The 18,730-nt window shown below is 41.6% G+C and overlaps 1 protein-coding gene across 1 annotated transcript in view; it reads left to right on the top strand.

Annotated features, from left to right (window-relative positions):
* The window catches only part of FAM120A (family with sequence similarity 120 member A), a 75,676-nt gene that overhangs the window by 32,071 nt on the left and 24,875 nt on the right, over positions 1–18,730 (top strand). Inside the window, exons 6-10 of the mRNA XM_077325581.1 lie at positions 1,165–1,262; positions 1,391–1,674; positions 3,797–3,884; positions 7,688–7,912; positions 17,227–17,401. Coding sequence (XP_077181696.1) covers positions 1,165–1,262; positions 1,391–1,674; positions 3,797–3,884; positions 7,688–7,912; positions 17,227–17,401 — 870 coding nt within the window. The remainder of the gene's footprint in view (positions 1–1,164; positions 1,263–1,390; positions 1,675–3,796; positions 3,885–7,687; positions 7,913–17,226; positions 17,402–18,730) is intronic.

Below are 18,730 nucleotides of genomic sequence, written 5' to 3' on the forward strand. Positions count from 1 at the left end.
AATTCTTTTATGTGGCAAGAATTTGTTGGGCTATTCTAGAATATTGCAGTTATTGTTGATGAAGAATAGCAATGTTGGAAGTTGACTCACTGCCTACTTATTCCTATGTGGATGTGGACATACAATCCAGTCTCTTACCCCCCCCCCAATCCTTTTCCATATGTGTATACCACTCTTGAGGCGCAGAGTGGTAAGGCAGCGACATGCTGTCTGAAGCTGTCTGCCCATGAGGTTGGGAGTTTGATCCCAGCAGCCGACTCAAGGTTGACTCAGCCTTCCATCCTTCCGAGATCGGTAAAATGAGTACCCAGCTTGCTGGGGGGTAAACAGTAATGACTGGGGAAGGTATTGGCAAACCACCCTGTATTGAGTCTGCCATGAAAATGTTAGAGGGCGCCACCCCAAGGGTCAGACATGACTCGATGCTTGCACAGGGGATACCTTTACCTTTATACTTTACACATTTAGAGTTAAGGTTTTTTTTCAGCCACATATGGGGAAACCACACACATGTAATCACATGAAAGTCTACAACTAGAGTCTTTATTAAATGTAGACGTCTCTACATTAGTGAAATTGTTTTTAAATACAACATTGCTGAAACTGACAAAATGTCATATGGGTAAATGTCAAATCCCCATCTATAGGCTTTGTGCGGAAATAGTGTGATTTCATTATTAGTGTCAGGGAGGGGCTGTGGTTCAGTGTAAGACCATCTGCTTTGTATGCAGAAATTTCCAGGCTCAATCCCGAACATCTCCAGTTAACAAGATCAGGCTGTAGGCAATGTGAAAGGCCTCTACCATAGACCCTGGAAAGCGGCTTCCACAATATTAACTTTGATGGACCAAGGGTCTGATCCGATATAAGATCTCATTCGAAAGATATATGTTCAGATTGCAGTGTAAATCTATGTGATTTTAGATTGTTCACACAAGATAAGTGCTGAAAATACTGTCCTGGTTATTCCAGATAAGCTCCATAAAAGTCTTCTTACTTTGAGATAACTTGCAGGAGTTCTTTTTGGCGTGTGGATTAGAATTGACACACTAGGAGCAATCTGTTCTCCCTTTCTGAATAAATCTTACTTAGCTGGTATCCATTGGGCTAATTGTATGTATGTATGTATGCATTTTAATGGTTATTTCCAAATTTTGTTAACAGCTAGACCAAATCAGTTTGGAATGCCAGGTATAGTGCCACCATATGTCTCTTCTCAGATGCTTAACATTCCACAGAACCCTCTGCAAGCAAAACATGCAGTAAGTACTCTACTTCTCCCTCTTCCCCTTAGTTAGAATTATTACTTGTGCTTGTCAGGGCATGAACAATTTGGAAGAGTTGAGAAACAGTAACGTAATTTATAATGTTTTCTCCCCCCCCCCTTTAGTCCCAGCATATATCTAGTCAAGCTGGTGCCCAAGGTCCAGGTCCATACCCCTACAACCTCTCAGAACCAGCCATCACCTTGGACACAAGTGGAAAAAATCTTTCTGAGCAGAACAACTACAGTAACATTCCTCATGAAGGAAAGCATACACCATTATATGAACGATCCTCTCCAATAAACCCAGCTCAAAGCGGGAGCCCCAATCATGTTGATTCGACATACTTTCCTGCCTCTTCTACATCATCATCCTCAGACAATGACGAAGGCAGTGGAGGTGCTGTAAAGTAAGTACAAGAAGAGGTTGCAAAAGGGCTTGGAAAAGATTATATTGTCACAGAGAATGATGCTGCTTTACATGTCTGCTGCTCTTGCTGTTCTTTGATTTAGTTCCTGTTCACTGCTGTTCAATTTGCTTAATATAATATCTGCAGGTGGAGTGCGTTTATTTATATCATTGTGAAGTCATCAGTAGCTGTGTATTGTGTGGGAGGCACGATGCATTGGGTGTCATGGGCATAGATAGAAAGCATACATGCTCTTGCTCTTATTTTCAGAAGCCAAACTTATGAAAGTTTCGTGTAGAGCAGTATTAGAACTTTTGGGTTTTGAAGGACTTGTCAGTATAGCAAGTTGTTCTGTCAAACTGCAGCCTTTGAAGCTGAGGTTGCTGACACAGATGTTCATAAAGTGAAACTGTTAGTAAGGGAGTATTTTTGTTTTAAACAGTTCCTTTGTTCTAGTGTGCCTTGAGTTGTGCTCTTACCTAAACACATACATTTGTTTGTTTATATTTTTATACTGACCTTCCATACAGCTCTGGGCAGTTTTCATAGAACATTATAACAATATGACAAGTAACAATGATAATGTAATATGACAATCAGAACAGTATTTTAACAGAACAATAACATTGACAAATCCCTGGGTAGGCCAGACTGTTCAATCATGGAAGGGATGTCTGGGGGAGAGGGGAGGACCAGCTGATGTTTTGAGTCAGTCAGCCTCAAGTAAATGCCTGGTGGAGGAGCTCTCTTTTGCAGGCTCTGTGGAATTGTGGAAGTTTGGGCAGGGCCCTGATCTCTTCAGGGAGCTTGTTCCACCAAGTGGGGGCCTGAACCAAAAAGGCTCTGGTCCTTGTTGAAGTCTGACATGCTTCTTTGGAGCCAAGGATCTGCAGCCATTTGGAGGTGGCAGAGTGTAAGGCTCTTTTGGGGGTATAGGCAGGAAGATGGTCTCTCAGATACACTGAGCCCAGACCACGTATGGCCTTAGTCAAGAGATAAGTATTTAAAAGCTTGCCATAGTAAATTTAACTACTTATGCTTACATAGCATTTTGCATCCCAATAAGCTTACATTTTGAAATGCTAATGTTTGTGGAATAGGAACAGGTGGTAGCCCTGTTTAATTCTTCAGTCCACCACCTTCCTTGGGCAAAGTGTGTATTTACTGAGGCTGAATTCATGTGGCACTTATAACCACTGTTAAATCATGCATAGCATGCCTGGCTTGTTGCCCTTTTCTCCCTGCCCCTTGTTTCTCTGTTCCTGCTTTTGTGTTATGAAGCAATTCTTGTTAGAAATGAAACTGCCTATGAATGCTGGTGCATAGGTTGACTCGAGTTTGCTTCCCTCAACAGGCTGATTTTCTAAGCCAGAGTTTAATCCAGGTTTAGAATCTTAGTTTGTGAGGGAAAGCAACTGTTCCATTAGGGGGCCAGAACAGCTCCCATTAGTCTCCACTCCTTTGTTTTATCCTCACAAGAATCTGGCCCAGTAGATTAGGGTGACAGAGTAGTTGGCCCAAAGTCACTCAGCAAGTCTCCATGGCAAAGGAGGGTTTTTTTTTAACTTGGGTCTCCCACATTTTGATTTGATACTAACCACAACACCTCACTGATTTCAGCTTCCTTTCTCCTTCTTTCTGGGAAAGGTCATGCCAATAGCAAAAGTTGGTTTCAAGTTGCTTAGGTGAGTTGTGTGTTGCTCTCTACTGGGCCTGGCCATGTCATGCAAATTGTGCAGAGGCTGTTCTGATCCCTGACAAGTTGGGTGGCATCAAGTCATGTAGTCAGACAAATTACTTGCTAATGTGTTGTCTAGTGACGTAAGGAGAGCAGTTATGGAGGGAGAGGCCAAAATAGCCCTGTAAATTATTGGCTTATAAGCATAATTGCCCATACTTGCACATGTTACCCTTTTTCATCAATAAATGACTATGCAAGACTTTTGTAAAATGTCATGGTTCAGTCATCTGAACACTTTCCAGAAGTGACAAGCCTAATTTACATGACATTTGGGTGTGGATATGACCATTTAATATTAAAGTAATATTGTGAAGTGATACTATTTCCCAGCATCTTGGATAATCATAGTAGTAATAAAATCATGTAATGTTCTTTCTTTAGTCACGTTGGCGGGAACAAATTGAGTTGGGAAAAAACAGGAACCCAGTCAGAAAATCAAGCACGCAGGGATCCAGGAGACCAAACAAAGGTAGTGTTCTTATTACTGTGATCTGTTACTGAGCAACAAATAGCATGGAAAATGTGATTTAACTGCTAATAAACTAATTGCAGAACTGCGGGTAGAGTTCAACAGTAGTAGTCCAATACACTTGTTTACCTAAATGCTGTTCTATATAGGCTTAAATGTTGATGTTTATCAGTAATATTTAATCATTTAAAAAGGTAAAGGTATCCCCTGTGCAAGCACCGGGTCATGTCTGACCCTTGGGGTGATGCCCTCTAGCGTTTTCATGGCTGACTCAATACAGGGTGGTTTGCCAGTGCCTTCCCCCGTCATTACCGTTTACCCCCCAGCAAGGGTACTCATTTTACCGACCTCGGAAGGATGGAAGGCTGAGTCAACCTTGAGCCAGCTGCTGGGATCAAACTCCCAGCCTCATGGGCAGAGCTTCAGACTGCATGACTGCTGCCTTACCACTCTGCGCCACAAGAGGCTCTTTATTTAATCATTTAGGAGGTGGGAAATATCTAACATTTAGGGTTATGATACAGCACTAATTGCAAGAACAAACCAAATGTGATAAGACTTCATTCAAGTCTCCCAGTTTAGGTAGAAGTTGACACCTGCTTTTGAGACATTTTCTTTTTCATATTCTGAAAGGCAGCCTCGATTTCTAATGCTGTTTGAGAGTATGAAAATTTTTCTTTGACAGGCTTCTTGTTTTTCTCTGTGGGTCCCTGGGATTCTGCAATGTTTGACTACTGGGAGAAGCGTCTCTTGTACTCATGTGGGGTTGTGAGCTATTTCACCAACTCAGCAGGGCTTCTTATTTGCTGGACAGGCAAATTTGGAATGGACGGAGGCTGATCTGGAATGGACCTTTGGCATAGTAGTTGGGTAGGAAAATGCTGTTAGGGATTAGCATGAGCTAGAGTGGAACTGATGACCCTGCCACTTCCTGTAGTCAAAGTTCTAGAGTATCCTTTCTCAACCTTTTTACCATTGAGAAACCCCTGAAATATTCTTCAGGCTTTGAAAACCCCCAGAAGTGGTGTGATCACGCAGAATATGATTGGGAAGTATAGCTGTGTACATGCCCACCTGGGGCCCCTCCCTTTTTTATCCCCTCCAGGCTCATCATTGGCCATTCTGGAAGGGGGGAGCAGGTCAATATGACAATATATGGTCATATCACCCAATAAAAGTTTACTTAATTTTTAAAATATATAAAAAGTTAACCCCTCCATGGCAATCAAGAAATCTCAGGATTTCAGGAAAGCCTGTTCTAGAGAGGTGCATTTCTTCTTCAGGAAGTTGGAGTGTAGTAGATCTTGATCCGCCCAGATGTTTACTCCTTTGTTTGGTCAAGGCTTGGGGTTCCTGGAGAAGAAGAATGGGAGTAGTTCATGATTTGTTTGTTCTTCTGGTCATTGAACCTCAGTTTTAGTGAGCACTTTTAGTGAGCTGGGGGTGGGGAGAAGACTCCACAACATTTGTCTTCCTCTTAAGGCTCTGCCAGGACAGATCCTGATACAATCCTCCCATTGCATGTTGTGGTTGTAACTTGTTTCCTGCTCACAAATCACAATTTATCTGTTATTAGTCCTCTAAGTACCAGTGTGGTTTGCAGAAAAGTAAAAGTTTAAAAATGATTTAAATGCATGTTAGCAGCATTAACCAACTATTACCAAAAGAACACAACCCGAATCCTGATAGCTATATCTGCAAAAAAAAAGGGAAGATATTGTCTAGTCTCCTTAAAGTTTGGAGGGGTTGAGCCTAGTGGGCTGCTTATAAAGACCGTAATGCTTACTACAGCTAAAACTAATCTGTTTGCCAACATTCTCTGTAACCCCCGCCCCCACTCTAGTTGAGGAAAAGACTTGCCCGCTTGTGTTAACTTTTGTATGATGCTTCCATACAGAAGTATAATTGTCAGTGGTGTTGCAAAGGTGTTTGGCTATACCAAGTGAAACTTTACTGGAAGAAAATGGTTTTGGAAAGCTAGCTTTCAGCAGTTAATCTTGCATAGAACTATACTTCTGGGGATAGCTCACTTTGCGGTTGAAAGCTTTAATATGCAAGAGTGTTCAGTCATATGATCCTCAGTCTGAAGTGGTATAGCCCAGGCATGAGATACCACTTTAAGATTACCCACTTACAGGAATGTAAAGTGGGAATGGGAACAGTGGTGGTTTTTTAAAGATAATCTTGCAGGAGGACACACAGTGCCCAAACTAAAACCATTCGGCTCCTGGGCTTCCATGCACGTCTTGAACAAAGTAGCAGTGTTTGATTACCAACTAATAGGCTTTTTCAGATGTTTTATTTTATGGCTATTTCAATCTAACTGAAGGACGTAGCATAGGAATGTGAAAGATATTGCTATTAACAGTTTCATATTCAGCTGTTACTATGAATATTACAAATATTCTCCTGTATCTTGCTTTTTACAATTGGACATTTAATCAAAAATGTATTTGTTAAATGATCAAGTTTTAATTAAAATAATGCTAATTAAAGCATGAGAGAACTAACTATAAAATGTGATTTGTGACTAATGTTAACAGAATTCAGGTAAACAAACACTTTCTAGCTTCTAGAAAAAACTTGAAGGCCTGGGATGGGATCTGTGGTTCCAGTTTCTCTGGTTTGCTTACTGAAGCTGCCTTTAATTGCCCCCAGTAGTATTAGTCACTGAAAATAGCACAAATGAGAAAGATCCATCAGAACAGAGTAATTTTACAATAGAGTAACGAAGAACAGAGTACAGGGAATTACTAGATCTCAAGAATGACTTGTTCCACAATGCAGAAGGGTTGCGTTATGTGCAGGTAGGGAATCTGTAGTGATCATTAGAACATCATGTAATTATCAGGCTGAAGGTTAACAATTGTTTATTGTTGCCAGAAGATACTAATATTTTTAAAGGGAGGTGACTGGCTGACTCAAGTAAGATACTTTTTTTGCAGTTAAATAATATGCTGTCACTTTACTGATTAAACAAAGCCATATTTCTGTTGTCCCCACCTTACTGTTGTGCCTATTGTTGTTTTTGCAAAAGTTTGTACACACCCTGGTGATTAACCATGAGAAGACTTAACTTGGGCAGATTTCATAAGTTTATAGAAAAATTTTATATATATGCTTAATGTGTGTGTGCCTTGTAAGCAAAACTATGTGACTGAACTCATTAATCATTGTAAAAATTTATTATATGCAATATACTTTCATTGATCTTTGGAGAAAAGAAGTATGGACAAGTGGAAATCTTAACAATGGGGGATAGAAGGCCCTTGGTTTAGCACTTGCCGTTTGTGTCAGCTGGACTTATTGGGAAATGCCTGTGGACAGTTGTAAACCTTCACCAAACTGTTAATTGTGTATTGAAGACAATATTTTTGGCATACGTAACATAACAAAAGTACATATTAATTCAGGTGTTCTCAGCAATTCTTTTGCAAACAAAGTAAAATGCCCCTAAGGTGGAAGTGGAGCAGCTTGTTGAATGCCATATTAATGTTATTCTCAGTACATATGCTTTCAGTTTGTTAACTGTAACAAATGCTAAAGTTACTTGATAATGCTCCTGTTCTCTTCTGAAAATAAAAGATTCCAAGGAATGAATATTGATCTGCACAATCAAGTGTGGGATTTAGAATAGGGTCTCCTTGAGCTCAGTGGGTATTTTGTTCTTGGGGGGGGGACACAGCCCCCTCCATGTACTTATAATGAGTGTTCTAAATTTGACACTGGAGCATAACATTTATAATCAATAATAATTATATATACTTTCCTACATATGATTAAAAGGTTTTCATGTGTTATAGGCAGAAGGTTCCTCTACTGTTTCTTCAGGAAACCAGGCAGCTGAAGTTAAAGGGAACCAATCTAGTAGTGCACAAATCCCATGTCTACTATCAATGCCTACCAGAAACCATATGGATATTACCACTCCTCCATTACCTCCTGTAGCACCTGAAGTATTAAGAGTGGCAGAACACAGACATAAGAAGGGGTTAATGTATCCTTACATCTTTCATGTTCTAACTAAGGTAAGAATTCTAGACTTGGGTATTCGAAAACAAAGTTTCTAAAAGCACAGATTACTCTGAAGTTCTGCATCACTGTTTGAATTCCATTATAGTAGAGTCCCTAGTATGTTGAAGGTAAGGAACAATTTCAGCCTGGTATGTTTTGGTTGCATTCAGTTGTCATGAACCAAACCATGATTTGTTTCAGGTGCCCGAGTCTCAATTACTGGTTTATTCTTGGACTTTCATATTTCAGTTACCTTTATCATGTCTTGGGTTAAGTTTGGTCTACCTACTTTGTTGCGACCTCTGAATGTGAGAGCTGTAGCAAATCAGAGATTTATTTCTTCCCTAATAACCTGGATTAAATAAAAACATAAGAAGAGCCCTGATAGATCATCCTACTAGTCCATCTAGTCCAGCATCCTGTCTCACAGTGGTCAACTAATTCCTCTGGATGGCCAACAACAGGGCATAGAGGCCAAAGCTTCCCCTAATGTTCCCCTCCTGGCTCTGGCATTCAGAGGCTTACTACCTCTAAATGTGCAGGCTCCCCTCACGCAGATGACACAAGAGGTCCATCAGTCACCATGGCTAGTAGTAGCCATTGTTAAATTCAAGGAGGATAAATCTAGCTGATCCCCTTTTAAAGCTGTTTATTCCTGTGGCTATCACTATATCTTCTGGCAGCAAATTCCACATTTTAATCACCCTGTGTAAAGTGCAGTTCCTTTTGTCTGTTCTGAACAGTTTCCAGAACCTACTGCCCTCAAGTTCTAGTATTCTGTGGAGAGGAGGAAAAATTTCTCTTCGTCAAGTCTGTCTACCCAATGCATAATTTTACAAACTTCTATCATGTTGCCTCTTTAGTCATCTCTTTTCTAAACTGAAAAGTCCCAGATTCTTCAGCCTTTCCTTATAGGGAATGTGCTCCAACACCCTAATCATCTTGGTTGCTCTCTGTACTTTTTTCCAGCTCTGCAGTGTCCTTTTGGAGATAATGGTGACCAGAACTGTACACAGTATTCCAAATGAGGCCACACAACAGGGGCGTTGCAATAATTAATTTTTCAAATGTGTATGTTATCCTTCCCAAGTGCTCAGTGCAGCTTACAATACATCATAAAAACAATGATTAAAACATTTTAATGTTTAAAATTAATAAAATTACATGTAAAACGCTTGAAGGAACTTCCCACCTGCTCTCCAGTAAGTGGAAAGGGGTGGTAAAGTGCTTCAGATGTTAATAGACGTAATAGGCATACAGATGTTTATTATTTGTGTTTTTGTTTGTGTAGGGATACCAGCTTATTGATTGTATTTGTAGACATCAACCATAGGCCTGGTGGAACACTTGTCTTGCAGGCCCTGCCGAACTGTTTTAAGTCCCTCAAGGCCCTGATCTCTCTCAGGTGAGCCTTCTACCAGGTGAAAAAGCCCTGGCTCTGGTTGAGGCCAGTTTGATTTCTCTGGGGTCGAGCATCTTAAGATTATTTAGTGTGCTCTATCTTAAATTTTCTTGGGGGCTGTTGCAGAGGAGCAGTCCCATAGGTATGAAGGTCTCAGACTCTTCAGGGCCTTGAAGGTGAGAACCAAAACCTTGAACCTGATTCAGTCTTCAGTCTTGAGCCAGTGCAGCTGGGAGAGCACTGGTCCGTCTGGTTTCTGTAAGTCCCCGGGCAGCCAGGTCGGATGCAGACAAGTAGAGTGCTAGCTGCCATGCCTGATATAGGTGATAGAAATCCTGGCAGGCAGTGTTTGTGACCTGGCCATCCATCAACAGAGAGCAGTCCATGATCACACCCAGACTCTTCATGGTGGTCAGAGTTGTTACTGGACCCCGTCAAGAGTCAGGAGTTGTAGAGCCTAACTTAGGGTATATTGACCCAGCCGGAGGACTGTGCCCTAGCTGGATTCAGCTTTAACCAACTCCAATCAGTCTGCCACCACCTCCAGGCTGCTGGCCAGCGCACCTGAGTGCGGATGGATGGCCATCCATCAACAGATACAGCTGGGTATCATTGGCATATTGTTGATGCCCCAGCCCAAAACTGCAATTTAACTGGGCAAGGAGGCACATGTAGATGTTAAACAACTGTTTTATTCTCAATCCTTTTCCTAATAACTCCTAGTATAGTTTGCTTTTTTCACTGCTAAAGCATACTGGGTTGACACTTTCATTGAGCTATCCACTACAACCCCAAGATTTTTTGCCCTCTCAATCTCAGTAAGCTCAGACCCTATTGACCTATAGTTGTGGTTGGGAATAGTTGCCCCAATGGGCGTCACCAAATCATGTTCAAAGTTTTGGTTTTCACCTTCAAGGCCCTAAACAGACTGGAACATTCACACCTGCAGGACTGCCTCCTCCACTTATCAACATTGAACTTTATTTTCCACATTTGCCCGGCGTTCCGCAGGGCCTGCTAAACAGAGCCCTTCCGCTAAGTCTATGGTTGAGGCTGGGGTCGGTGAGGTAGATCGATGCCCCCCCCCCCCCGGGTGTGAGTAGCAGATGGAGTTCTTGACGTCCTTCCTCACCCCTCCGGTAGTAAGGATGGGGGGGGGGGTCCGCCATGTTCGTAATTTTTATGTTTTTTAAATGGGGGTTTTAATTGGGGTTTTATATCGAACATTGTAATCCACCACAAGCCGGCTTCGGAAGTGGTGGGAAATAAATCAAATAATTATTATTATAACCCACTCATCCAGTTTGTAGAGGTCCTCTTGGACGTGTTCACAGTCAGCCTTAGTTTTCACCATCCTGAATCATTTTGTGCCAAATCGTACCCAGAGGGTACTTGTTAATGGTTCAGCATCTTCTTGGAAAAGAGTGACAAGTGGAATACCCCAAGGATCTGTCCTGGGGCCTGTGTTGTTCAACATATTTATAAATGATTTAGATGAGGGATTAGAGGGGGATACTTATTAAATTTGCAGATGATACTAAACTGGGAAGGGTAGCAAACACAACTGAAGACAGCAACAGAATACAGGATGATCTTGATAGGCTCGAGAAGTGGGCTAAACTGAATAAAATGAAGTTCAATAGGGACAAACGTAAAGTTCTGCATTTAGGTAGGAAAAACCAAATACACCAATATAAGATGGGGGAGACTTGTCTTGGCAGTAGCATCTGCGAAAAGGATCTAGGAGTCTTAGTAGACCATATATTGAACATGATTCAGCAGTGTGACTCAGTGGCTAAAAAGGCGAATGGGATTTTGGGCTGTATCAAACCGAGTATTGTGTCCAGATCACGAGAGGTGATGGTACCGGTTTACTCTGCTCTCGTTCGGCCTCCCTTGGACTACTGTGTTCAGTTTTGGGCACCCCAGTTGAAGAGTGATGTTGACAAATTGGAACGTGTCCAGAGGAGGGCAACAAAGATGGTGAGGGGTTTGGAGATCAAGACATATGAAGAAAGGTTGGGGGAGCTTGGTCTGTTTAGCCTAGAGAGGAGACGACTGAGGGGGGAACTGATAACCATTTTCAAGTATTTAAAAGGGTGCCATATGGAGGATGGAGTAGAATTGTTCTCTCTTGCCCCAGAGGGACGGACCAGAACAAATGGGATGAAATTAATTCAAAAGAAATTCCATCTTAACATCCGGAAGAAGTTCCTGACAGTTAGACCGGTTTCTCAGTGGAACAGGCTTCCTCAGGAGGGGGTGGGTTCTCCATCTTTGGAAAATTTTAAACAGAGGCTAGATAGCCATCTGACGGAGAGGCTGATTCTGTGAAGGCAAAGGGGTTGCAGGTTACAGTAGATGAGCGATAGGGTGTGAGTGTCCTGCATAGTACAGGGGTTTGGACTAGATGACACAAGAGGTCCCTTCCAACTCATGATTCTATGATTCATCCCATGATACTCAGATATCTTGTGAGGTACCTTGTCAAAAGGTTCTTGAAAGTCAAGGTATATAATGTCCATTGGGTCACCACTGTCTACATGTTTGTTCACTTTCTCCAAGAATTCTAAAAGGTTGGTGAACCAGGACTTATTTTGCAAGAAGCTGTGCTGGTTTTCCTTTGGGAGGCTTTGTCCCTCTGTGTTTCTAACAGTCCTGTGTAACTTAACACCCAAAAGCTTCATGTGGGATAACATGATCCTTGAAATACTGTAGCCCTTAATTGTTTGTCTTTGAAAGGTCAACACCAAAAATCTGAATTACCCAGAAATAAAGTGGAAGCAAGTGTGAAAGTATTTGATTGCTTATTGTAGTGAGTCTCAGTGAACAACATGGGTGCTGTGTTGTGGACATTTTTTTTAAGTGAGTCATTACTGAAACACAGATAACTGTGTCAAAGATCATCTTTATTTTAACAAGCTGTGATAGGCAGGATAAGTTGCCTAAGAGTGCAATGGGAACTGATGGAATGTTGGTGAGAGACTGATAGTTTAAGTCATTAGTTTGGTAAAAGGGAGAGTTAGAACTGTCTGGAACCTTAAACCAGCAAGTAGCAGAATAATAGCCTGATAGTGGCTGGGAGGAAGTCAACTTGTAACAAAGAATCCTGAATAGAACTGTGGTTTAGAAGTTGAAGGGTGGAGAAACTTTGTAATTGTCTATCAGAATCACTCCAGTATTGTGTTTAAGCCAAACATGAAAGCTAATTCCTTGTAAGTTTAACCCTATGGACTGGATGTGTATGGTTGCAGAAAAAGAGATGCAGACTTATAAGATCTCAACTGACAGACAGACAGAAACATTTGACTACCTGAAGTGTCTCTGTGAGGATTGAATTGATTGAATGACTAAGGGGATTGAATTGCTCTGTCTGAGAGTGAGAAACGAGATCTAATGTGAAAAAGGGTCAGGGCTTATTTAGAAGAGGCAAGATGAAGAAGAAAGGTTTTGTTTTTATGTCCTACTTCACTACCTGAAATCTCAAAGCAGCTTCCAATCTCCTTCTCACAAGAGCCTGTGAGATAGGAGAGGCTGACAGAGCTGTGACTGGCCCAAGGTCACCTAGCTTGCTTCATGTGGAAGGGTGGGGAATCAAATCCAGTTCTCCAGATTAAAGGCCACCGCTCTTAACCACTACCCCACTATGACTTCTCATTCTACATGCAGCCCTGAACTTGTATAGCAGCAGTGGTGAAGGGGGTAGGGTCTGTGAGTTTGGGGTCATGCAAACAAGTTTGTATAAGGTAGCGATCCCCAACCTGTGGGCCGCAGACCACATGTGGTCCTTCGACTAATTGGAGGTGGGCCCCGAAGGACGCCTTCTCCCCCACCCACAGCCCTTTACTTCATCCCCCCCAGCCCTTTACAACACACTTCATTGTTGTGGTGTGTCTGTATCTTATTTTGAAGGGATGTTTAAACATTACCATAGCGATCAGAGAGCGCTAGGACAGTGGTTGAGAGTAGAGGAGTAAACTACCCCCCCCCCACCAGGTCTCAGTAAAAGGTGTTGAGTGGTCCCTGGCATTGAGTGGTCCCCGGTGATAAAAAGGTTGAGGACCACTGGTATAAGGCACCCTGAGACAAGGATGCTGCTTGTGCATGAGTTGAGAATGTAGAATCCTGCAGTAATGCCTCTAGGGAACACCACCTTCATAAGCCAGCTGTATCTGTTTCTTGTTTAGTTTTAATTTCAATTTTTTACCCCATTAAATTCCAGACACCATTCCCCAGCTACATCTGGAGTAAATAAAAAAAGGGGGAGGGGGAACCAGTAGAGTTGTGTGTCATCATTATATCAATGATAATTTATCTCAAATCTTTGGATGATTTCTTCCAGTGTTTCATTTTGCATTTGGAAAGCATTTAAATACCAGCTCTGATCTACATATTCATATTCATGAGACATTTAGCCCTGTGTTCAAATTCTCTGTTCTCCCAGTGGACTGCTTCAAACAATACATATGCCTCAGTCCTAAAGAAACAGGCTTGTAGCTTGTGGGTGCTGTTGGACCTAGTTCAACCTTTTTCAATCTTTTGACTACAAACCTCCTGTGGAGCTCCCACGGACCCCCAGAGATCCATGGGCCCCTGGTTGGAAATCCCTGTTCTACTTGAATAAATAGGTGATAGTAGAGGTCATGGGTGCTTTTCACCAGCTGTGACCCTCCTGTGTAGGAAAGATCTGGCTACAGTGATGCATGTCTTGGTAATGTCTAGATTAGAATTCTGTAGTGTATTCTATGTGGGACTGCTCTTGAAAACTGGCCAGAAGCTACAATTGGTACAGAATGCCAGGTGTACCATAGTGACTATATCACTCCAGTCTTGTTCCATCTACACTGGCTCCCAATTTGTTTCCACATTCAACTCAGGCTGGTATTGACCTTTAAAACGCTGTGCTGCTTGGGGCTATCATACTTTAAGGAACTGACTTCTACCATATGAATTCACCCATCTATTCTGGTCATCATGGAGGCTGTGTTTTGGGTGCCTCTACTATCTGAAACTAGATGGATGACAAACCAAAAAATGGCTTTCTTAGTTCTGGCATCCAAACTTTGCAACTTCCTCTCCAGGGACATTTCCCTATATTGTTGTCTTCTGCCATCTAGTGAAAGTGTTTTTCTTTAGTTTGGTATACTCACAATAACTGCTTTCAGCCCTTTTCCTTAGAATCATAAGAGTTGTTATCTAGTACAACCCCCTGCACAATGCTTGTTTTTGTTTTTATTGAATTGTTTTGACCCAGGACCAGACAGTGTTTCCAAGATTCCACAGGGCTTGTAAAACACCACTCTTCCACCTGGCCTATGGTTGAGGCCAGGGCAATTTAGATCACAACCATATCAGGACTTCCTTCTTTTGTCTCTTCCCCCAGCATGATGTTTCCCCCCACAGTAGGCTCCTCCCCGCCCGTGCCTATTACCATCAATATGACTGAAAAATCGCCAGCAAGACAATGATAATAATCTGAATAAAAGGGCAGAACCATGGAAGCATTTTAAATGATTTTATTGTATTTTGTATTTTACTCAGTGCTGGTTTTAAATGTTAATATTGCTGTGAACTATCTCAACTATCTCAACCTTGCTTGCAGGGAAGGCATGGTCAAGAAATGAATCAATAAATAAATATAGTTTATTGTAAATACTGCTCTAATATTGAAATGTTTTAATATTTTGATGTTGCTGCTTTAGGGACTTTTTTTAGTAGAAAGACAGCAAAGAAATATTTTAAGTAAATAGTTATTTTCGTATCCTTACATTCAGACATAATCCACAAAATGTAATTTATTGTATTTGTAATTATGAATATTTTTAACCAACACAACTTGCATATAAGGGGATGATGCTGGATCATATACTTTAAATTGAATTAATTCCTGCTTTAGTGATATGGGTGGAGCTTTGTAGTATGAACACAAGTAAATGTTTTCTGCTTTGGATCAACTCTCATTTTTGTTTAAGTTATTCCTTGCCACTGCCATATATGTATTTGCATTATTTCCATCTTAACATGCTTATGTTTTTGTAGAAATAGAAATTGGGGAAAGTTGGCTCATTGTGCATTTTAAGAAAAAACACAAACATCTTGACATCTGCTTATCTCACTGTAAACCAAATTTACAGTATTATTAAAGCCATATCTTCCCATGATCTTTCCACAGCATATCAAAGGAATATGGTTTAGAAGAAATGTTGGACTTTGTTAATTTATTAGAATTCACTGAGGTTTTTTCTTGATGGGACTGTTCCTGGATTTGTCCCACTAAATGTTCATATCAGGAATATTTGGATCTTTCCAAATGCAAATGTTAGCATCAACCAGTAAATATTTGATTAGAGTCAGAACGTGTCTTTCTAATATCCTTCATTATTACCCTAGCAGCATAGTGTAAGGAGTTTTCAGTTGACTTTAACCTGCCATTATTCTAGTTATTGGATGGGTTCCTAGGAATATTTTCCTTCTAAGTTCTCTTCAGCGGATATCCTGACCTGAATTGTTCTCACTTTTCTGCCTCTAAAATGTGTGGGCCAATTGGAACTATCAGATGTGTGACCAGAGTATCTAGTGAAGGTCCAGCGATTGCCTGCACAGTGTTTGGTTTCTTAATACTGAATTTAAATAATTCAGTGAAATAGCTCTTATTTAGAACATTTCTTCTCAAAGTGATATAGAATTATAGAAATGGTTGTAGGACCTACAGGACTCTGGTTTCCTTTAGCAGAGCGTTCCACCAGACCAGAGACCAATTTGATCTCTTTAGGGCCGGGGACCCTAAGTAGATGTTAATAACTAGACCATAGTGCCTTTGGCGGGGTGGGCATAATTAAAGACTTACATTACACAGGGTGTGTCAGGCAGAGCAGTTCTGCCAGGCATACGGTTTAGGCCCAGTAAGAATTAATATCTGATCTCTAGAATTTCTCCCCACTTAAACCTGCATCCGCCAGCTGATTAATTGGCAATTCTACACGGTGCCCTTCCCAGTCATGGGCTGGGTTTTTATGGGTAACGTCAGTATAGGTTATATCCTAGATTTTAATGTAAACTAAGTTTAAAATGATATTTTATATTATTAATTTTTTTAATATGATGTGATCCGCCCTGAGACAAGCTGAAGTATAAATTTAAGAAATAAGTGTGAACAAATGGGAAAAGTACATAAAGCATCCTTAGCTATCTGATATACATTAGTGTAGTCCATCCAAACCAGACTCAGCAGGCTTACTCAGCCTTTACATACCTGCAACAGGATACTTTCCATTATTGCCCTGCCACATGCTAAATTTAGTAAAGTTTAAAGTCTTAGTATTCTATAGCGGTGGTCCCAAACCACCTGGCTGCGGCCCGCTGTCGGGCCACGAAGGCCCTTGCACCAGGCCGCAGCTCCCTCTCCCCCCCCCCCCCGCAGTAAGAAACTTCCCAGGCCGCAAGCAAATCAGCCGCAAAAGCGGCCGATTAGCTTGCAGCCCAGCAAGCTTCTTTTTGTGGGAGGGGGGGAGAGGGAAGCAGGGCTGCGCATGCGCGCTTGCACCATGCACGGCCACAAATGCGCATGCGCCAAGCGATCGCCCTCCCCACCTCAGGCGATCCGCAGCCTTAAAAAGGTCGCGGACCACTGTTCTATAGTTTTTAATAGATTCTTTGTTCTGTGATAAACTAGTGAAGCATTGGCTACAAATTGATCTTTTGTATTTGTATTCTTGAAATTAAAGCTTCTTTATGTTCTTATTAACTACACATGAAAATCCATATTGGTTGTTTGGAAGGCTTAATTTATTAAAGAACGTGGAAACAGAGCTTAGTGCATTCTCTCCCCAATCTTATTAATATATTTGATTTGATAGAAATAAGGCTTTGATATCCCAAATAAATCTGCTTGAGTTTCTGCTTCTAATTGCTTTGTTTGATGTACAGGGTGAAATCAAAATCGCGGTTTCTATTGAAGATGAAGCAAACAAAGACCTGCCTCCTGCTGCTCTCCTCTATAGGCCAGTTCGTCAATATGTTTACGGAGTCCTGTTCAGTTTGGCAGAAAGCAGGAAAAAAACAGAAAGGCTTGCTTTTAGAAAGAACAGACTTCCTCCAGAATGTATGTATTTACCTTCCTGTTAACTTCCAAGTAGTGGCTCAGTTCAGATATGTCACAAAACCATGGTTTTAATTAACGGTAACTGAGAAAAAAACTGGGCTTGTTAGCAAGCAGAAGGGAACTTGCTTAGGGCAATTTTCACCAGTTTCCTGTGTCACTATTCTATTCCAGAGCCCACTTTTCAGAGAGCTGAAATAGGATGGGAGAAAGGGAAAGCTCAATTCCACAGTTCCCTTCATCCCATGTGGCAGAGTATAAAAGCACACAAACAAAAACATGGTTTACAGCAGACATGCCAAACATATGACCTGAAGGCCAGAACTGGCCTGTCCAGGGCTCTTAACTGGTGATGGGGGTGGGGGGGTGGGCGACCAAGCTGAATGTGGACCAGAAAGACCTATATTAGGGCATTATACCCCCTGTCGAGGTCTCTCCCTTTACTCAAATGCAAGCTTTTCCCAGAGCCTTCTCCCAGATACGCAATGATTGTCTAACAGTCATAAGGGGCCAAGAGGGCTGGTTGGTTTGGCTCTGTGCGGCCAGTTCCCTTGGGGCTGACGCACCACACTGCTTGCCACCACCTCCTCCAGACAGAGCGTGTTGGGTTTCTGTCTCTGCTGCCTGCAGTTAAAGTGGTGCTGGCATCAAGCAGTGCTTGAGGATTGCTTGGGGTGTTAAGGAACACCGCAGTATAATTCAAGCTTGTTGCTAAATATAGTACTTTGACAGAGGGAGGTGTGAAATTGTGCAGCTGCCTCATCCTTCCCCAAATCTTGTTGGCTATTGTAGTTTTGATTATTGGCTAGATAATGACATTAGGCCACCTGTATTTGGCTGTCACACCTGTAACAAAGGAATGCAGCGCTTCATACTCCAGCTCATAACAAGCTAGCCATGAGAGTCTCTTGTTGTTGCACCTTGGTTGTTTGGTGATAGCTTGTTCTTTTGTGCAACACTTCTTGTGCATATAGAGCAAAAGGGTGGTTAGTTAGAACCGAGGAGGGCATGGGTCACAGCCAGTGGTAAAATATCCGTGGTACCTGACATTTCATTTTATGGCATAATTAACCCAACAAAGTGACATTTATGTTAGATCTAGCCCTCGTAACAAACAAATTTGACACCTCTGGTTTTAGAGCATTTTATTGTCTGCTTTAATCTTCTACTTGATCCATATTTCTGAATTTCTGAGTGAAAAGACCCACTAAGTCCTTGTGACAATAGATGAGTTATTGAATGAAATACATTCTACAATTAAATGTCCTTAATCATGATTTGGTATGATATCTTAACTGAGCCACTCAACTTTGACTGAAAATGGGAGTGGGG

This window comes from Paroedura picta, chromosome 3, assembly GCF_049243985.1.
Source record: "Paroedura picta isolate Pp20150507F chromosome 3, Ppicta_v3.0, whole genome shotgun sequence".
Classification (NCBI taxonomy): domain Eukaryota; kingdom Metazoa; phylum Chordata; class Lepidosauria; order Squamata; family Gekkonidae; genus Paroedura; species Paroedura picta.